Raw genomic sequence first — 21,386 nt, 5'->3', positions numbered from 1 at the left:
GGTGGGACAGCGCTTGTTTCCATTTAATTTTTGTGACCTGGCTCCCCTCCACTTATTAATCACTGATTAATAAGCTCTGTTTTCCCAACCCTTTCCAAAGGGATTACTCAAGAAGTCAAAGCAAGCCATTTACCCCAAGTTCCTGGCAATGAACTCACTAGATTCTGGCTCTTTCCCCAGGTTCTCACAGAATCTCATAGGGTAGAAGGGTCCACAGAAACCAGGTAACCCAATCTTGACTAGAAGAAGCATCTCCTCTAAGTCATATCCAATAACCAGTCTTCCTGCCTCTGTTGAGAGACCTCCAGGGACAAGGAGCCCAGGACCTCCAGCCAATCAAACAACCAGAATGTATGAAAGCCCTATAATGTGCCACGTATTGATCTAGTTACCGCATGTACAGAAATAAAGAATGAAACAATTCCTATTCCCAAGAAGTTTACATTAGAATGTGATAGGTGCATGTATGTGTGTGTGATGTGCATATATGGGATAAATATAGGGAACTTAAGGCAGAATGGTTGGGGGTGGATCATAAGCAGTCAGTGATGTAGGAAAGGATTCATGAAGGAAATGGTACCTCAGCTGCATCCAGAGGGAATGGTGATGAGAGGGGTTTTTCTAGGCATGGGGCCCTTCAGTGCCAAGTCCCAGAGAGAAGACATGCAGACCTCATGTGAGAGAACAGAGAGGAAGTCAGCGTGGCTGGATGGCAGGGAGAAGGGAGGGAGGGATGCCCAATGAGGCTGAAAAAGTCAGTAGAAAGAGGAGAAGAGGAAGAGACTGAAACTTGGCAAAAAATGAATGGTGAGAGGACGATGGGAAAGAAGATTTAAGAGCAGAGGAGACTGAAGAGTTACAAGTTAAGATTGGGCCAAGATTAAAAAGGGGAGAAGTGAAATAAGAGCTAAGGGACCAATCTAATCATTTTCAGTGAATGATCTGATCTTGTGGTGATAATTATCAGTGGCTCATTATTATTAAAGGAGATGTAATTATGGATATTAGTGCTGTGCCTGCCACTTAGTAGGTGCTTCATAAATGTCCTGTTATTTTTATTAATGTCTATTGTTATTGTGGAGTCACATATTCTAACTTTGGCTCCAAAATCCAAAGGTTCTTATTCCCTGGTTTATATCCTCTACTGCCCTGACTACATCCAGCTCAAAGGTCACAGGAAGATTAATTTTGTAAAGCAGAAATTTTACCCATAATCACTCTGTGCCCCCTCTGTGCACATATTCCCAAAATTCATTGATTTCCCTCTCTTTTGTGGTTGGGAGGCTTCCTATGCCAGTGCAATGGTTGGTCCAGTCCATCACCTTCATCACCTCAATGAATCAACCCAATAAAACTGTCCTGAGAGGAGGCTATTTTCTTGTATTTGTATACCCAGGGCCTAGAATGTCAGTTTGGCTAATTTTAAAAACCAGTATGAAAGAGACTGATGCTTATTTAGTCTCAAAATACACTGGAGTCAGAACACAAGAGCTTTAAATGCTAAAGCAAGAATTTGGATTTTATCCCAGAGGGGAAAGAGAGGCTAGATCCTCTTGAGCAGAAATGTGACATCAAATTTGCATTTTAGGAAGATGAATATGGCAGCTACATTGAAGAGGAATTAGAAAGGGATAAGACTAGAGGCAGGGGAGGCAGGGAGGAACTAATGCAGTAACTGAGGAGAGAACTCATGACTGACTTGAGGGAAATCATTAGTTGTGGTTGGAAGGGCCCATCATTATAGCAAACTATGCTGTGGCCATACCTCGGGAGATATCCTGTCACCAGATTTGGGATCCGGCCCTAGAAAGGATCTCAGAAGATGCTCAGAGAGAAGAATTACTTCTTCAGGGTCACACAGGGCATGATGGGAAAGCCTCCTGACACTCAGTCCAGGGACAGCTCTCCTACACATTCTGACTCTGGCATTGTGCTTTTTTTGTTTGTTTGTTTCTTTATTATAGCTTTTTATATTCAAAACATATGCATGGGTAATTTTTCAACATTGATCCTTGCAAAAACTTCTGTTTCAACTTTTCCCCTCCTTCCCTCCACCCCCTCCTCTAAATGGCATGTAGTCCCATACATGTTAAATATGTTAAAGTACATTTTAAATATAATATATGTATACATATACATATATATATATAGTTATTTTGTTGCACAAGAAAGATTGGATTTAGAAAGAAGATAAAAATAACCTGAGAAGAAAAAAACAAAAATGCAAGCAAACGATAACAGAAAGAATGAAAATGTTATGTTGTGGTCCCTACTCATTTCCCAGTGTTCTTTCGCTGGGTATACCTGGTTCTGTTCATTACAGAACAGTTGGAAATGATTTGGTTCATCTCATTGTTGAAGAGGGACACGTCCATCAGAATTGATCATCTTACAGTATTGTTGAAGTATACAATGATCTCCTGGTCCTATTCATTTCACTCAGCATGAGTTCATGTAAGTCTCCCCAGGCCTCTCTGAAATCATCCCACTGGTCATTTCTTACAGAACAATAATATTCCATAACATTCATAAACCACAATTTACCCAACCATTCTCCGATTGATAGGCATCCCTTCAATTTCCAATTTCTAGCCACTACAAAAAGAACTGCCACAAACATTCTTGCACATACAGGTCCCTTTCTCTTCTTTAATATCTCTTTGGGATATAAGCACATTAGTAACATTGCTGGATCAAATGGTATGCACAATTTGATAACTTTTGGGGCATAATTCCAAATTGCTCTCCCAAATGGTTGCATCCATTTACAACTCCATCAACAATGCATCAGTGTCCCAGTTTTCCTGCATCCCCTCCAACATTCATCATTATCTTTTCCTGTTATCTTAGCCAATCTGACAGGGGTGTAGTGGTTATCTCAGAGTTGTCTTAATTTACATTTCTCTGATCAATAGTGATTTAGAGGATTTTTTCATATGGTTAAAAGAGTTTCAATTTCTTCATCTGAAAATTGTCTGTTTATAGCAATTAGAGAATGGCTTGATTTCTTATAAATTAGAGTCAATTCTCTATTTTGGAAATGAGCCCTTGATCAGAACCTTTACCTGTAAAAATGTTTTCCTGGCTTATTGCTTCCCTTTTAATCCTGTCTTCATTAGTTTTATTTGTACAAAAGCTTTTTAACTTAATATAATTGAAATTTTCTATTTTGTGATCAATAATGATCTCTAGTTCAGTTGTTGGTCACAAATCCCTTCCTCTTCCACAAGTATATGTTCCTCTAATTTATTTATAATCTTGTTCTTTATGCCTAAATCATGAACCCATTTTGATATTATCTTGGTGTATGGTGTTAAGTGTGGGTCCATGCCTAGTTTCTTCCATATTAATTTCCAATTTTCCCAGAAATGTTTGTCAAATAATGAATTCTTATCCCAAAGGTTGGGGTCTTTGGGTTTGTCAAACACTAGATTGTCCTGTGAACCTAACCTTATTCCACTGATCTATTTCTTAGCCAGTACTAAATGGTTTTGGTGACCACTGCTTTATAATATAATTTTACATCAGGTACAACAAGGCCACCTTCATTTGATTTTGTTTTTCTTTAGTTCCCTTGAAATTCTTGACCTTTTGTTCTTCCAGATGAATTTTGTTGTTATTTTTCTAGGTCAGTAAAATAGTTTCTAATTGGCATAGCACTAAATAAATAGATTAGTTTAGGGAGTATTGTCATCTTTATTATATTCGCTTGGCCTATCCGGAAGCACATAATATTTTTTTAATTGTTTAGATCTGACTTTATTTGTGTGGAAAGTGTTTTTTAGTTTTGTTTATATAGTTCCTGACTTTTCATTGGCAGATAAATTCCCAAATATTTTATACTATGGATAGTTATTTCAAATAGAATTTCTCTTTGTATCTTGTTAGTGATATATAAAAATGCTGATGATTTCTGTGGGTTTATTTTGTATCCTGCAACTTTGATAAAGGTGTGGATTATTTCTAATAGCTTTTTAGTAGAATCTCTGTGGTTCTCTAAGTATGCCATCTTATCATCTGCAAAGAGTGATAGTTTGGTTTCCTCATTACCTATTCTAATTCTTTAATTTCTTTCTCAGCTCATTGCCAAAGCTAGCATTTCTAATACAATATTGAATAGTAATGGTGAAAGTGGGCAACTTTGTTTCACTCCTGATTTTATTGGGAATGGTTCGTTTATCACTATTACATAAGCATCATGTTTGTTTGTTGTTCTCAAGCTAAGTCATCACACAACCATGGGTATTCATTAACTCTCTGAGAAAAACCAATAGACACCCACTCAGCTTCACAACTGTCCCTCTCCTGCCCAACCAAGGCTTTCTAGCCTCAGGCAGCCAAAGGTCAGTGAACATGGGGGCTAACCTGGGTCTCCAGCATCATTTTATGGATGGCCAGAACTTCAGCAAGCCCATGGTCCATCCTTGGAAACCTGTTCTATTGCCCACTGATCACCACACATGCCACACGATCATAGTCAGCCAACACCATGGTCAGGTTGAAAGCAGGTGTGCACATCGGGAGAACTTAATGATTGCCATGTCCACACCATGAGTGCTGAAAGGTCTTATGCCTTATAAATAAAATAATAATATTTATTATGATGATGATAAATAAATAAATAAGATATAAATTAATAAATAAGGGATTTAATAATAGGGAATATGTCTTTATCTGCACTCAGAGTCCATCAGGTCTTTTATCTGGATGTGGATAGCATTTTCCTTTGTGAATCCTTTGAACTTGTCTTGGATCATTATGTTTCTGAGAAAAGTTCAACCACTGATAATCACACAATGTTGCTAATATTGTATACAATGTTTTCCTAGTTTGACTCATTGCACATTGTATCAGTTCCTACAACTCTTTCCAGATTTTTCTGACCTCTGCCTGTTCATTATTTCTTATTGTGCAATAGTATTCCATTGTATTCATCTTGTTCAGTCATTCCTCACTTGATGGACATTCCCTCAATTTCCAGTATTTTGCCACTACAAGAGGGCAGTTCTTAAATAGTTTTGTAGCGGTAGCTGGATGGTGCAGTGGATAGAGCACTGGCCCTGATATTGGAAGACCCTACATTCAAATCTGGCCTCAGGCACCTAATATTTCTTAATATGTAGCAATTAATTAATTAATTAATACTTAAGACTTAGCTGTGTAACCCTAGGCATATCATTTAACCTCAATTATCTCAGAAAAGTAAAAGATTGACATAAATAGCCTTGCACATGTCAGTTCTTTTCCTTTTTTTTAATGATCCCTATGTGAGAAAAAAAACTAGTACTTATATTCCTGGATCAAAGGGCATTCATAATTTGGTTACCTTTTGGGCATAGTTCCAAATTGCTCTCCAGAATGGTTGGAAAAGCTCATAACTCCACCAATAATGCATTAGTTTCCCAATTTTCCCACATCCTCTACAATATTTATCACTTTCCTTTTTTGTCATATTGGCCAGTTTTATAGGTGTGAGGTTGTAAAGTAATTTGGAACCCTTCTTCATATATCTATAGATAGTTTTGATTTCTTCATCAGAAAACTGCCTATTCATATCCTTTGGCCATTTGGCAATTGGGAAATGACTTGTATTCTTATAAATTTGACTCGGCTCTCTACATATTTAAAAAATAAGGCCTTTATCAGAGACATTTACTGGAAAGAGTGTTTCTCAGCTTTCTGCTTTCCTTCTAATCTTGGTTGCAGTAGTTTGTTTTTTTTTTGTCCAAATGCCTTTTAATTTAATATAAAATTATGTGTTTCACATTTTGTAATTCTCTGTGTCTCTTGTTTGGTCTTGAATTCCCCTTCTGGTGGTCTGACAAGCAAATTATTTCTTATTCTTATAATTTTCTTAGAATATCACCCTTGATGTCTAAGCCATGTCTCATTTTGGTCTTATCTTGGTATATGGTGTGAACTGAACAAAACCTGTTCAGCAATTACGGGTTAATTGAGAGCAAACTGCTCAAGGATAGATAAAGTATCATTTTGGTTTTGTATCCCTAACTTTTAGCATGATACCTAGCACATAGTAGGTGTTCAATATCTGTATCTTGACTCTATTGAAATATTTTTAACAGAAGCAATTTTTAACATTTGGAAGGAGAACTCCTGTTGGAGAAATTCCTTCTGCCAACATAGAACAATGCCTTGAGAAGTCATTTGACGTCCAAGATCAGTGTCATAGGTGGCTCTTGCTCTCAGATCTTCCTGACTTTGAAATCTGTTCTCTTTCACACATGCTGTCTCTCTACTTGTTTTTCTTTCTCTCCTATTATTTTCAAAGAATGATATGATCTTGTGGTGATCATTATTCATCTCATAATTGAATGATCATGCATATCAGTGCTGTACCTGGCACATAGTAGGTGCTTCATAAATGTGAATATACTGACTGACCAGTATCCTGTTATTTTTATTAGTCTATCATTATTATAGTCACATAGTCTAACTTTGCCCCCAATTCAAAGGGTCTTACTTGGGTTTGTATCCTCCATTGCCCTGACTACACTTAAGTTCAAAGGTCACAGGAAAATTCATTCTGTAAAGCAGCAATTCTCAAAATCAAAGTGTGTTCCCCCCACCACCTTATTCCCAAAATGCACTGCTTTCTCTCTCTCCTTTTCCTGGGAGTTGGACCTTCCTGTGCTAATGCAGTCATAGGTCCAGTCCATCGCTATCATCATCATGTCAATGCATCCATCCAACAGGACTGTTTTAAGCCTCTCCCACCATCTCCTTATCAGGTCACTGTGCTCTGGCCTGCTCCACAGACTACTAGGCCTTCAGAGCTCCACTCTGGGCCTTTCAGTCCTGATTGGGAAGCCCAGCACACCACTGGCCATGACACTGATGGGCCCTGCACCTTCCTTATGCTCTCTGGCCATCTTGCCGCCATATCTCCACAAGCATCCTCCCCCACTGTGTCCACCTCTTGCTTAGGCCATGGTAATCACATCCAGGTGACTATTCCTGGAAAGGACATATGCCAACTAATTCCCTGTGACTCTGCTCCCCAGCTCGGAGCCTCTCCCATCTTCCTGGCCATCATCGCTCCCGTATATGAGTTTTTCTTTCCCAATGAGTGTGTAAGCTGAAGGGAGGCTGTCTTCTTGTGTTTGTATACTCAGTGCTTCGAAGGCCAAGTTGGTTAATAAAAAATAGCCCATATTTCATGCTGGAAATAGATTGGAGTCAGCATTCAAGACCTTTAAGTGCTAAAGCAGGAGGTTGGAGTTTATCTCAGAGGGAAAGAGAGGCTGGATCATCTTGAGCAGAAATGTGCCATGATCAAATTTGTATTTTAGGAAGATGAATATGGCAGCTACATGGAAGAGGGATTGGAAAGGGACTGGAGGCAGGGAGGCAGGGAGGCAGGGAGGAGCCAATGCAGTAAGTGAGGAGAGAACTCATGACTGACTTGAGGGAAATCATTAGTTGTGATTGGAAGGGCCTGTCATCCTAGCAAACTATGGTGTGTCTATACCCCCAGATTCCCTGTCACCAGATTTGAGATCCAGCCCTAGAAGGAATCTCAGAAGATACTGACAGAAAAATTACTTCCTCTGAATGTAAATTGTTAGCACTACTGTCTATCTACCCAGGTTATTTATACCTTCGGAATCTAATACTTAACGTGCAACAAGAAAATGGGATTTACACACATATATTGTATCTAGGTTATATTGTAACACATGCCTGTCATCAAGGGGAGGGAGTAGAGGGAGGGAGGGGAAAATTTGGGAAAATGAATACAAGGGATAATGTTATAAAAAAAATAATTACTCATGCATATATACTGTCAAAAAAATTTATAAAGAAAAATTACTTCCTCAAAGTCACACGGGGCATGATGGGAAAACCTCCTGACCACTCAGTCCAGGGGCAGCTCCCCTCCACACTCTGACTCTGGCATCATGCGTGTTTGATGTTCTCAAGCTAAATCACCACACAACTGTGGGTATTATTCATTAACTCTCTGAGAAAAACCAATAGACACCCACTCAGCTGCACATCTGCCCCTCTCCTGCCCAACCAAGGCTTTCTAGCCTCAGGCAACCAAAGGGCAGTGAACATGGGGGCTAATCTGGGTCTCCAGCATCATTTTATGGATGGCCAGAACTTCAGCAAGTCCATGGTCCATCCATGGAAACCTGTTCCATTGCCCAGTGATCACCACACATGCCGCACAATCATAGTTGACCAACACCATGGACAGGTTGAAAGTAGCTGTGCACATCTGGAGAGTATGATTGATTGCCATCTCCACACCATGAGTGCTGAAAGGTCCTGGAGCCCTAAGCATGGCCTGGCCTTCCAACACCTGAGTGGGTCAGGGCTTTCAAGGCAAGTCTAAGCTCATTTGAAGCATCCTCACCTCTTCTATCTCCCTTTGCTGCTCCCCCATTCCCTACACTATTAGTCCCCAAGTCTGATACAAATCTTAGTTCTGCCAAGATCACCTAAGTGATACAAAACAAGTCACTTAACTGCTAAACTTCAGTTTCCTCCTCCATAAAATGGGAGGAGGGGGATAGATGAGCTGTGAGATGCATATCAGCCCTAAATCTAGTATCCTAGGAACCCATGGCTCTATTCAAAAACAGACATTAACTCAGTCCCTTCTTAGCTCCTTAGCTGGACAATTGTAGCAGCCTCATCCTTGTTCCCTAACCTCACCTCAATCCCATCTCAGTCCATCTGACTAGTTGACAAAGTGATATTTTTAAAGCCCAAGTCAAACTGAGTCACTCCCTCATTCAAGAAGTTCTCATGGCTCCCTATTGCCTCTTGGATAAAATGCAGACACTAAGTCTTTTCACAATCTGGTTCTAGTCCACCTGACCATACTTTATACACCTTAGTTCCCTTCTGGACTCCAATTCAGGTCTTCCATCTTGTTGCAGCTCTAACCCTAATCCTGACTTTACTTCCAGACTCTGCTTCTGACCCTAAACTTGTGCATCCTACCTGCTTGGGATCCACCTTGCCATCACCTCTTCCTTTAGAATTCCTCCCTACAAAAAGGGCTTCTTGTCAGCCTTCCTTACAAGGCTTTTCCTTGTCCCCTCCCCCCCCCGTTGTTAGTACTTCCTCCCACTCCACATTGACTTGCACATATGTTGTATTTGCTAGTATAACAGGGCTTTGTCTGACATGCAGACCACCAAGATGGAGGCATCCATAGTCCATGTCATCAAGGTTTCTTCTGAGATTCTGCATGGCTCAGTGGATTCAGCAGCTGAATTTGCCATCAGAGGACCTGGATTCAAACTTCACTCAAGCTACTTACTCACTGTGATCTGGGGAAAGTGATTTTAACTTTCTTGTGCCTCAGTTTCCCCCCGTGTAAAGTGAAAGAGTGGAACAATGATCTCTGAGGTCCCTTGGAGCTTAAGATCTGGAATCTTTGGATCCAAAGATTGGTACCCAGATATCAATCAATCCAAATTAAAGAGAGGAGCTGCCATCATCGACCTCCACATGGAGTCAGATTAGACCTGAATTTTTTGTTTGTTTCTGATTGCGATTTTATATATGAGAAGAGCATAAATGGAGAAAACGCAATAACTAAGGTGGAGTGTACAGGGAGTTGGCTCGGGTCTCTGACATTGCAGGGGGATACATGTTTCTTCCCAACTGCTAGCGTATGGCTTTCTTTCAGCCTGTACTGAAACTCCCCTTCTTTAATATCCCCTCCTTCTCCTGGGGTTCCCTTTTGCTGATATATCTGGACAACAGGCCGCCCACTGTGTCCTCTGTTTCACACTGTCCCTGCAGTTCTTTTTGCTGTCAACACAGCTCCCCCTCCATTCCCGTTTTAGACCCAGGGGGTGAAAGACATCTCGGTTATAGCCGTGGACAGAGGGAATAATAAGGACCGTCCTTTCAGAAGTTTTGTTTATTAAGGTAGTTTTCTTAACAGGAAGCCACCAGGTTGGCAATAGCACCTCTCAAATCACATTTCTTTTTGCTGTGACGGAGCAACCCAGAAGGCAGAGCGTACAGTGACTACCATCTAGTGTCTATTGGGTGTCAAGTCAGGGCATGGGGATCCTTGCTCAGAACTGGGGAGTCTCTAGCCCTGTCCATTCCATGTGACCATTCCTTTATCCCCTCCTGTCTTAGAAGGGATGGGGAGGAAGGAGGATTTAGAAATTCTTTTCTTGACCCTCCCCCAGCCAGAGCTAGGAGAAACTCCCAGAAAAGGCCATTTCCTCCCTGAACTCCCACCCCAGTCCCCAGTTTTGACCAAATGGAGCCCTATTTCCTATCCCCCTCAGCTATAGTTGTAAAGATAGGAAAACAAGGCAGGCAATGGCTTCATTCCAGAGCTGGGAATGAGATTAGATCTTGAAATGCCTGATTCGTCCGGGACAGAGAGGGATGGCTGGTGCAGCAGGCCCAGGCCCTGGTGCCGCGGGCCCTGGATTAGAGCCACGCTCCCCAGAGGCAGATTCGAAGGAGGCCCCCCCCAAAATAGAATGTCTGAGGTCGTGATGGGGCAAATGGCTCACAATGGGATTTCCAGGAAGTACAGAGTGTAATTCATCCAAATGAGCTGGAAGAGCCACACTGGGTTCCGGGGAGGGTTCTATTCCATCAGGAACCGCAGGCTGGAAAACAAAAGGATGCAATCACTGTGCTGGTCCCGATCTCCCTCCACATAGAAGAATGGGGCAGGATCCCAGGATTATTCTCCCCACCCCCCACCCAGTAAAATAAGCACAGGAGGGTGGCCTGGACCAGCAGAACCAGGGTTACAAACTTCTGGAAAGGGAAGGGCTGGGCAGCTGTCCCCAGCGGATGGGAGAGCAAGGATAGAATGTGTCTTCCCACATGTTTAACCTGTACCAGATTTCTTGCCATCTAAGGGAGGGGGTGATCGAAAGGGAGGAGAAAACATTGGAACCCGATGTTTTGCAAGGTGAATGCTGGGAACTCTCTTTGCGTATATTTTGAAAAGAAAAAGCCATTATCAAATTTTAAAAAGAAAGAAAGAAAGAAAGAAAGAAAGAAAGAAAGAAAGAAAGAAAGAAAGAAAGAAAGAAAGAAAGAAAGAAAGAAAGAAAGAAAGAAAGAAAGAAAGAAAGAAAGAAAGAAAGAAAGAAAGAAAGAAAGAAAGAAAGAAAGAAAGAAAGAAAGAAAGAAAAGAAAGAAATTAGATAGATACATAGATAAAAAATAAAGGAAAAACAAGAATGTGCCTCTCCATCCACCCCCACACCCCCATATACACCTCTGTACCCCCTGCTCCCCAGACAGAGCAAGGGAAGTTTCAACTTTGTATTCCCAGCACCTAGCCCAGGGCCTGGTACCCTGTAAGTGTTTAATAAATGTGTGTTGGTTGGTATGCCCTTGTGGTCCAATTACAGTACCAGAGTTACCTCCTGGGCCTCTCGCCTGAGTCACGGCAGTGCCTCATCAGTCCCGAGAGCCCCACGTGGAGCCAGACCTATCCCCTCAGAGTTCCAGGGCCGGCTCTGCCCTCCGCTCACCCAGGTCCATAACCATGATGGTGGGCACTTGGTCGCCTTGACAAGGTGCATTGCCGCTCACAGGAACCCCCTGAGGTACAGGGACCCGCTCCATTTCATAGAGTGGGAAACTGAGGCTCACAGATAGGAAATGTCCTGGCCGTGGTCACCCAAAGTCAGAAGTATTAGAGCAGATCCGGTGCCATTGGGTCAGTGAGAGACAGATATCTTTCCTAACCCAACTGGCTCTACTTTGTTGCCAGCATCTTATTGGAAGGCATAGAGCCACGCCCTTCATTCCTACCTCCCAGGTGACTTGTCACAGAATGGTCACCTGAGGAGGCCCCCTGGCAACTTCCTATTCAGAGATGGCCAAGATCCCTTATGGTTCTACCAGGCTGTTAGCAAAACCCTGAGCCAAGAGGAAGCCTCTGAGGCCTCAGTCTCCAAGCACAACTAGGAAATGGGTACCCAGCGACACTAACCCCCTGAGGAGGCAAGGAGCACCAGGCCTGGAGTTTCTGCACTGGTGAGCAGAAAGCTCAGCAGGAGCTGGCTTGAGGTGTGGGATGATGGTATATTCATTACTTTATTTGAGCTTCATGCTGACCCCATGAGCAAGGCAGTGTGGTGTAATGGGTAGAGACAGGGCAAATCACCTATGCTTCTGGGTTCTCAAAAAAAGAGGAAGCAGCTACATGACTCTGTGGAGAGACTATCAGATGAGACCCAAGTTTGAATCCCTGCTCAAGCACTTAATCCCTGTGTGACTCTCCCTTTTCTCTCCAAATACAGCAGACCCAGGGCTAAGAATCCCACGTGTGACCCTGTGGCTGGAGAAGGAGAGCCACACCAGGGAAAGGGGCCTCTGAGCCAGCCGGGATCCCTGTGCGAGGACCGGCTGCTGAAGGGACACCAGGTCTGCCTGGAGACAGGCGCACAGATAGGTGTTGCATCGTGCCCATTTCCTGGATCCTCCCAGGGAGGAGTTCACAGGATCCACATCCTTGTAATTGCCGGGGATATGTGAGAGACTCTTAATGTCCAAGGACAGAGCTCAGGTCCATACCGCAGCTGCAAAGACGGTGCAGGTAGCAGCGACATCTTCCCCGCCGGCTTTCTGGGTGAGTGTAGCCTTGCAGAAGCCATGCTGTTGGCCAAAAGAAGGGAATACCATTGGTCAAAGGAAGCGGACTTCTCTTCAGCCTCCCGGGGTCTCCCCCAACTTCCGATTAACATCAGAGATGCTTTTTGTTCTTTTCTGTCTACTCTTTCCTATCGCCATGGAACGGGGCCCTCTGGGTGGAGATGCTCCACTCTGACCCCTGACTGGACGGCCTTAGCAGGAACATCCTGGGATTTGGGCTCCAGAACAGACGGGGGCCACAGCTGGTCCAGCCTCATCCATCAGAGCAGGCAGAGCAAGGCCCAGGGCTCAGGGGGAAAGCCGTTAGGCCCCAAAGGGAAAGAAAGAATCTCAGCGGTCAGCCAGTCTGCACCCCTGAGAAAGGCTTCTCATGCTTAGAAGGACCCCAGAGAACAAGCGTCCTCTCTAAGACTCCAGAATGGGGTGCTTGTGGTTGAGGTCCTCAAAGACAGACTAGATGGCCTCTGAGGGCCCCCACTCAGGGACTCGGGGATCCAGTAAGTGAAGGCTGCTTTCTAAGCTCCAGCCAGGCAAGGTGGAAGGGACCCCTCAGAGAGTTGGCTTCTGGGACATGATTTTGGGGTGGAGGAGGAAAGCAATAGGCAGCAATGCAAAACCCCAACTCCTACAAGAACCGCAGCCTGGTGCCGTCACCCGTCTGGAAGCTCAGGGACCGCCACGGCTGTGGGCCAGCTGCACCGGGCTCTCTTTACCTGGCCTGGCAGCGGGTTGCAGGCAGCCGGGTCAATCACGCCTGTGGGAGCACAGTCAGTGGGCACAGTCACAAACTCTGTGTAGACCGAAGCCTGAAGGGGCTGAAGACAGAAACAGAGAGAAAGACCATCACAACCACTTCCATAACCATGATGCCCTCCTTGTGATGGCCTTGACAGGGAGGCAGCGCAATGTTATCCTCCCCCTTCACGGATAAGCAAACCGAGTCCGAGAGCACAAGAGCAAGTCGTGGACTCTTCCCACTACCTGCTGGCCAAAGCAGAAGAGGGAAGGACAGGGAACAAGATGGGCTTCCCAAGGCTTGCAAAGGGCCTGGAGCCAGCTTCTCATTTATTCTGGGCTGTACCTGCTGACAAGCCACTTAGCTGCCTTATTTCCCAGGTATATGGGAGGGCATGCTCGAGTCTCATGTCCTTTTTAGAATCAAACTGACTTTACCTTGCCCAGAGTCAGCTAGTCTGATCTAGACCCACATCTCCCAAGATGCAGTGCTCGTTCAGCTGTGTCATACTATGGGACAGCGATGGGGGAAGGACGAATGGTGACGGACACCCAGGGAATTAAAGAACTGGTCCCATTAATCACGACAGTGGTGATGGAGGGCAGAGGGGAGGAATAGAGAAAGATGGCTCTCCATAACAGAGGCAACTCCCTAAGACTGAGAAGCTGCAGGGGAGTGGATGAGTGGCAATCTGCATCGGGGGAGAGTTTTCTCTTCAGGAGTTCTCCTATCCCAATGAAATCTTAGCTCCTGTCCCCAAGCCTATCAAAAGGTAACACCTATAATAATCAAGCATTTGTTATGATGGTATTATAATAATAGTAATAATAATAATTAGTAAAATAACAAATATTTGGGAGATATAACTCTTAACTCTAATAATTTAAAGATCAGTCCCATCCATGTATACATATATTGTATTTAATTTATACTTTAACATATTTAACATGTATTGGTCAACCTTCCATCTGGAATGGGGGGGAAGGAGGGGAAAAATTGGAACAAAAGGTTTGGCAATTGTCAATGCTGGAAAATTACCCATGCATATAACTTGTAAATAAAACTATAATTTAAAAAAAAAAATCAGTCCTATCCACGCTTTACAAAAGCAGACGGTGGAGGCAGTGAGACCCAATGGCAAGAACCTTGACTCTGGAATCAGAGGATCTGAGTCCACTTCCCACTTGGGACATTTGTATGACTTTTATCTCCCTGGGCCTCAGTTTCCCAGTCTGTAGAATGGGGGAGCTGATATAGGATCTCTGGTTGGATTGATTCATTACTTAAGTAATGAACTTGTTACTAAATGGAAGGATCCCATAGTGGATGATACTTGCTCCTTTCTTCTCAGATAATGATATAGGTGACTTCCCATAGAATGTATCCCCCCACCCCGAAGGGGAGGGATCAGCTCCTTTTGTCAGCTTCCTGTACCCAGCTTGCCATGGTGCCCGTCCTAGCACTTGAACAAAGTAGATGCTTCATGTTCATTGGACTGGATTGCATTGGGTGCCCTGACTCTCTAGCTTACGGCTTTTTATCTGCCAGGAGATCCATTCCCTATCTCCAGGAAGCCCCTACCTCCCCGCCAGCTCTCCCCTGAGTCAATCCTCACTCCTTCTCCATCCCCTTAGCCCCCCAGATCTGCTGTAAATATTCATACACAGAGTGATGTCTTCCATATAGCTATATATATTATATTATATGTTACTATATTGTAACATAGTAATTATTATTTATATAAGTTTATATATGTATAGAATATTATATTCAATATAGAAACATTGTGTGTATATTATTATATATTATATTATAGACATGTAGTCAAATAAGCCTCTATTACTATAACCAGAAGGGGTCAGTGTTCACCAAGGTTTGCCCAATCCCCCCTTTCCCCTCCCAAAGCCCATATGGAACCCTGGCTGGTCTTACTGAATACTGAGCCCTGGAGATCTCCAGCAGCTTGAAATAGTTGCTGTGGTTCTGGGCATTGAAAGCATTCAGGGCAGCTTCAACGGCGTGGACCACCTTGGTGTCATTGAGGGGGGCCAGCAGGGGACAGTTGGGGCAGACTTTGCGAACATCTTCTGCTGAGTCTATCAGAAAAGAGAGGAAACTGGCTTTCAGGACCCGTCATCCCTTGGGTCCTCTCCTCCACTGTCCAGGTAGTTCAGAAATGGTGAAGAAACTCCCCAGGGCTTCAGTCATCTTTTGTGCTCCTTGTTACAGCTTTGAAGTACTTGGTTCCTCCCTTTCCTCCACTTCCCAGAGTCCTTAGCTCCCTTCAAGTCAGCTGGAAGTCAGCTTCTCCATGCTTGCCCCAGCTGCTAGAATCCTCCCTTCCCCAAATATTTGGTATTTACTTTTATTTTTTCTGTGTTCATACACACACACACACACACACACACACACACATACATTTCATCTCCAGCCCCCTGAGGAAAAATATTGTTCCTTTTTTTGTCTTTGTCTTCATCTTTCCAGCATTTAATACAGACCCTCCATACATTAGACACTTAAGATTTGTCATTAGACTAGATGCTAGACTGGGCTGGGCTAACATTTCAGATAGCTTATTGAGATCCCAAAACTAAAGCCATACATTGCAAAGCTTCATGGGAGAGCTGTCATTTTAGAGACTTATTTTCCAGCTCTTCTCCAAGACTGATAGCTTTGAGCAAATGGTATCTTTTTGTGGCATTTTAATTTACTCATTTGTGAAATGGAACCAGTAATTTGGGAGAGAATACAGCTCAGCTGGAGAGAGCAATCAGCAGAGCGAAGGGCTGTGAAGTCTATCTTATGGGAATCACCTGAAGGAGATTGGATATTTCACTTGGAGAATATTTGGGGGATGGGTAGGGTAGGAGGAGAGATGATATTTTCTGAAGCCCTCAAGTGAGGGAAGCCCACCCCATTCTCCTTGGGAATATCTTTGATTTATAAGAAGTTCATCTTGACATCAAGCCTAAAATTCTGTAAGCTCCCATCCACCACTCCGTTCTACTCTGGAAGTCAAACAGTGCTAGTCCCGATCTTCTTGCATGGTTCAGTCTTTCCTAGACCCAACTAACTAATACCAGGACTCATGGTTCTGTTCTAACTGCTCACTTAATATAAAGATTTTTCAAAGCCTTTGAAAACTAAAATTACATAAAACTCAAAATTAGTGTTAGATGTTGGTATTTCCCTCTTGTATACCTATATCAAATATTCTCTAAGAGGTCGGTGGGGGGGTGGGGGGGATAAAGAGAAAATCTGGAACTCAAAGTTTTAAAAACAAATGTTAAAAATTGTTTTTCCATATAAGTGGTGGGAAAATAAAATGCTAAATGATTTTGGTGTTTCCTCTCTATCCTACTTGTTATGAATGTTATTCACCCTTTGGATCATCGCCAAACCATTGGCCAAAGTTTGAAAATCCCCAACTCCAGAAAATTTAAGTACGGAAAGACCCTCAAGCCAGGACCGTCATAGAGTTTAAAAAAAAAAAAAAGTAGTGTGTATTCATCGATAATGAAGCAACTTTGCCAGAAATATTTTCTAGCCTCTTTCTCCATCACTGTTCCCCAGAAACATACCTGGACTGGACTCGCATTTGGCATTCGTTACTATAAACTGGTTATTGACTTTCAGCACACCGACATCACAGTCTCCTTCCACAGCCTAAGGAAAGATAAGCCAAGAATCATGGTGGTGTAGGACTGGACCCTTCTCTCAAGGAGAAAAACAGACGCTGGGGAGAGGACAAAGACCTTCCTCTTACCCAACCTCAAGCCTTCCCTGTGCACCCTGGGCCGGGTGACTGTCCAGCAATAGGAGCTATCTTGGTGTCAGGCTTTTACACACCAGTAAATGCAGAAAATCTTGGGATCACAAGTCTATGGTAAGACCAGTAGCTTTTGCTGGCAGGACACCAAGAACAGCCAAGTCTCTATCGCCATGGTTTGTCACTACTCTCCCTTGTCTCAACCATCCCACCTTCAAAATGGCAGGCTTTCCCTTCCATCCTTTCCCTCACAGAGGCCTTAATTAGCTTCAAAGCACAATTCCTGATTCTATTCCAGTAATGAGGCCTTTCCTGATCCAACCCACTCCCCTTACTCTCTGTCTATTTTGTATTTATCTGGGTCCCTGTTACCATCCCCAATTGATGGTAAGCTCCTTGGAGACAAGGACTGTTTGGTTTTTGTCTCTACGTCCTCAGAGCCTAGCACCCACTTGTTGAATTAAATTACAAAGGGATAAATGCCTGGGACTCTAGGTGTATACCAGCCCCAGATCCCAAGGTGTGGAAGGAAATGACCAACTACTTTTATCCTCTTTTTTTTTTTTTTTTTTTTTCCCCTGAGGCTGGGGTTAAGTGACTTGCCAGGGTCACACAGCTAGGAAGTGTTAAGTGTCTGAGACCAGATTTGAACTCGGGTCCTCCTGAATTCAGGGCTGGTGCTCTATCCATTGAGCCACCTAGCTGCCCCCATACTTTCATCCTCTAAGAAACAGAAATTAGACTGTGCTTTAAGGGGATATTCCACTTGTAAAGGATGCCCTGAGATGTTACATTTAAAACACCTCCATTTCATGGCTATTCAATCATCCCCACCTTGGGAAAGACTGGGAACTGTTGAATTGAACTGAAAAGACCTATGGTCCCAAAGGGGATGGGTCGGGTCTGGTCGGGTCGGGTCGGGTTGGGTGATTATGAATTGAAAACCTGAAGAAATCTCCAATTTAACATGTAAATGGGAGAGGAGTAGGGGTAAGAAGGGGGGGAAAGGCATAAGAGAGGGGGGAAAAGGCATAAGAGAGGGGGAAGAAGAAAAGAAAAAGGAAAGTGCTAATAAAGGAGAATATGAGCAAGGAAGGAAGAAAGAGAAGGAGAAATAGAAGAAATATGAGGAAAAACAGGAAAAGAAATGAGGAGAAAAAAGAAGGGAAGAGGACAAAAAGAAAGAAAAGAATTAGGGAAAGGAGGAGGGGGAAGAGAAAAATCTAAAGGAATAGACTGCTACATTTACTTCTGGTGGCACGGTATCCACCCATTATTGAAATGAGAACCTAAAAAAAACACTGCTTAGATAACTGGACATGCAAACACTTGATGGGAAGCTGTGAAGACCCCTCGATCTAGCAAGAGCTGTTCAGGAGCTCCAGGCAATAACCTCACAAGTCCTGGACTGAGGGAGCATCTGGAAGGGAGTGTCTCAAAATGGAAACTGAAGTAAATAAGTGGAGAGGTAGCCCAGACTTCCCAGGGGCAGCAAATGGGCTCCTGTGTGCCTCCCCACCTTCCACAGACACTCACGTGCTCTGCCAGCTGCCTCACAGTGCAGTTTTCCAGTGGGGTTGGGTCCAGGACGTGGCAGGTGGTCTCCAACAAGTCTATCTCCAATAGATACATCTCTCCGGAGGGCCTCTGCAAGAGGGAGCAGTGAGAATGAACACGTGTGACAGGGTATACTTGATTAGCACTTCCCCAATGTTTACCTGCCCGTTTACCTGCCTCTGAGAGAGAAATCTGGTACCCAAGAATGAACTCCGAAATGGCTAAGTTTCCATTTCTCATTCCAAGTACTCTTCGTAAGAATCAGTGATTAACTTAACTTGCCACGGCCTTTACAACCTGGCTTCAATCTTTTTAGTCTTATCATGATCTTTATGCTCTCTAAAATCCAATTCTGACATCTTCCTGTCTTTCATCCCTGTTCCTCGGTCTGGCGGTCCCCTATGCCTGACATTCGATCTCCTCGTTCAGTTTCACGGCGGAGAATTCCCTTCCTTCAAAGCTCAGTTGAAAACGCTGCCTCCCATGAGGCCCACCTTAATTCTGCCTTTTGGAGTCAGAATCTTAGCTTTCTATAATTTCTACCATGGCAGGCTGTGACCTTAAATGAACCGCATCTCTCTGGGTATCAATGGCAAAAGGAGAGGGGCTGCACTCTGGAGGCTGTAAGATCCCTTACATCTCAGAAATCAGCAATTCTACAAGATCATAAGTTCTATGAGGGCGAGACCTGTGTCTTCCAAGTTTATCTTCCTCTTTATCCCTCTTCTCTTCTTTCCCCTGTAAGACCTAGGACAGAGTCTGGCCTTTGGCAAGCTCAAATCAAAAAGTTTATTGAGGCAATGACCCTTACTCAGAGAGGAAGCCCTCTTCCAGAATGGATAACAGATCCAGACAAGCATGATGTCCCCAAACCCATTCACCTGAGTAATCAGATGACTTCTGATGACAAAACTTTGAACCATTTTGCCTTTCCAGATAAGAGAAAGTGATTTTATTTCAAGCCCTTCCTGAATCGCAAATTAGCCAGGAATATGCTGTACCTAACAACGGACTCTGAGAAAAACATTACGAGATGAACTTTTCAATCCCATCTGCATTATTAATGTTCCCTATAATACTTTCTCAAGTTGAGACCATCAGCCAAACCACTCTAGCTGTTTGTAGCTGATTTCCCAAGCAAAAATTGAAGTCCCTGAGAGCCTGTAGGGCTGACTCCAGCACCCCCAAGAATGGAGACAACCACTGAGCATCATGGGACAGCCAAGGCTTTGAAACTGTCACCAGCAGAGACCAAACTCCCAAGTGAATACAACCTTCCCTTCTACAAAGTTCTCTCGTTGGTATATTGTCTTATGTTTGCCCTAGTGCACTCCTTGGGGACCTAGGATAGAGACAGAATAAATGGCTTGCCAGACAGGACAAAAAATGAGTCTCCTAAATCCCATTCTAATGATCTTTTCAGTAGATCATCCTTCCCACACCCTGTTGCTTTGGCCCAATCATTTATTTTTTATAATTGCTTTTTTTATTTTCCAAATACACGCAAAGATAGTTTTCAACCTTCACCCTTGCAAAACCTTGTATTCCAAATTTTTCTCCTTCTCCTCCACTTCCTTCCCCTAGATGGCAAGTAATACAATATAAATTAAATATACTCATCATTTAAAAGCAGCCTTCTGGCCCTTCTGACTTCTCATAGAATGCAAGATCCTCGAGGACAGACTGCAGTATTTTTGCCCTTCTATCCTCAAAACCAAGCACATTGCTTGGCACGGTACATACTTGGCAACTTTAAGTTCAAACTCGGGTCCTGTTTTCTGATCAAGCATGAATGTGTCACTGCCTCCATGGGACCCATGCCCAGGGAGAAAGACCTGGACAAACTGGCCCCATCTGCCAAAGGACACGGCTGGCAAGGCAGAGCTGGGCATGGTGCTACCCAGCTCCCATAAATGGCAGTCAAAGCTTGGAGCCCCCCAACCCGGCACCACCTGCCCTGCAGCCCCCAGGCCCTGGCTCACTCACCCGCTGGTACACTCTGGCCTTGTCCACCTGATTCAGAGCATACTTGTACCCATGCTTGTGGTTGTTGTTGACATACTGCACGGCTGCCAAGGCGGCCTGTTCCACATCTGGGTCGTCACAGTTCGGGTCCCTTATGGGGGGCACACTCAGAGCAGTGGCCCAGCTCAGAAGCTGAGCTAGGCAGATGAAGGCTACCAGGGACCTCATGGCTTGGGCCAAGAGACGCTGACCTCCTCAGGAGTGGCTCGCTGCAAAGGTGGATGGGCTCTGAGATGCCTGCTCATTTATAGGTTGGAGGGGGATAGGGACATTGCACAATGACTGGATGTACTGGTTCCAAGAAATCTCTGCAAACAGCAGAAATGGAAAAGCAAACAGGGTCCGAATATTTATGGATGTCGGGAAAATTCTGCCAAAATCAATGTCCCTGGGTTAGGGATGGGGGAAGAGGCTCCAAAGTCTGCTCCCAATGGAATGACTTCAGCACAAAATAGACATTCAACGTGGTGGGGAGCTGAGCAAGGTTGAGCCCCCACTGGTGTGTCTGGTAGCGGGAAAGCGACAGACGTGATAGGGGGCCTAGCACATGATAGATAAATCTGAGACTGTCAGGTGGTCGTCAATCATGGGTTCTGTCACTAAGAGGCAGCATGACCAGAGCCAGGAGGACCTGGGGCGCACTTGGTGTACTCTGAAATTAAAAAAGGGTCA

The 21,386-nt window shown here is 43.9% G+C and overlaps 1 protein-coding gene across 1 annotated transcript; it reads right to left on the bottom strand.

Moving 5' to 3' along the window:
• Positions 1-9,889: 9,889 nt before the first annotated feature.
• On the bottom strand, positions 9,890-20,946 carry AHSG (alpha 2-HS glycoprotein). The gene is made up of 7 exons (XM_074298010.1): positions 20,676-20,946; positions 18,669-18,779; positions 16,945-17,029; positions 15,296-15,459; positions 13,341-13,442; positions 12,550-12,630; positions 9,890-10,619 (listed from the first exon to the last, which is right to left on the bottom strand). The coding sequence occupies exons 1-7, from the start codon at positions 20,880-20,882 to the stop codon at positions 10,350-10,352; spliced, it is 1,020 nt and encodes a 339-aa protein (XP_074154111.1). The 5' UTR covers positions 20,883-20,946; the 3' UTR covers positions 9,890-10,349.
• Between the last annotated feature and the right edge of the window lie 440 nt (positions 20,947-21,386).

Source organism: Sminthopsis crassicaudata, chromosome 3, assembly GCF_048593235.1.
Source record: "Sminthopsis crassicaudata isolate SCR6 chromosome 3, ASM4859323v1, whole genome shotgun sequence".
Classification (NCBI taxonomy): Eukaryota; Metazoa; Chordata; class Mammalia; order Dasyuromorphia; family Dasyuridae; genus Sminthopsis; species Sminthopsis crassicaudata.
Note: the sequence above shows the minus strand (reverse complement) of the source record. Positions and strands in the feature narration are given on the sequence as shown.

Bases quoted from the DNA above. Each gene is read 5' to 3' on its own strand.
- AHSG (XM_074298010.1), bottom strand. From the start codon at position 20,882: ATGAGGTCCCTGGTAGCCTTCATCTGCCTAGCTCAGCTTCTGAGCTGG. The intron at 15,460-16,944 runs GTATGTTTCTGG...CTTTTCTGATAG, and splicing joins CAAATGCGAGTCCAGTCCAG to ACTCAGCAGAAGATGTTCGC. The intron at 13,443-15,295 runs GTAAGACCAGCC...TTCTGTCTTCAG, and splicing joins TCTCCAGGGCTCAGTATTCA to CCCCTTCAGGCTTCGGTCTA.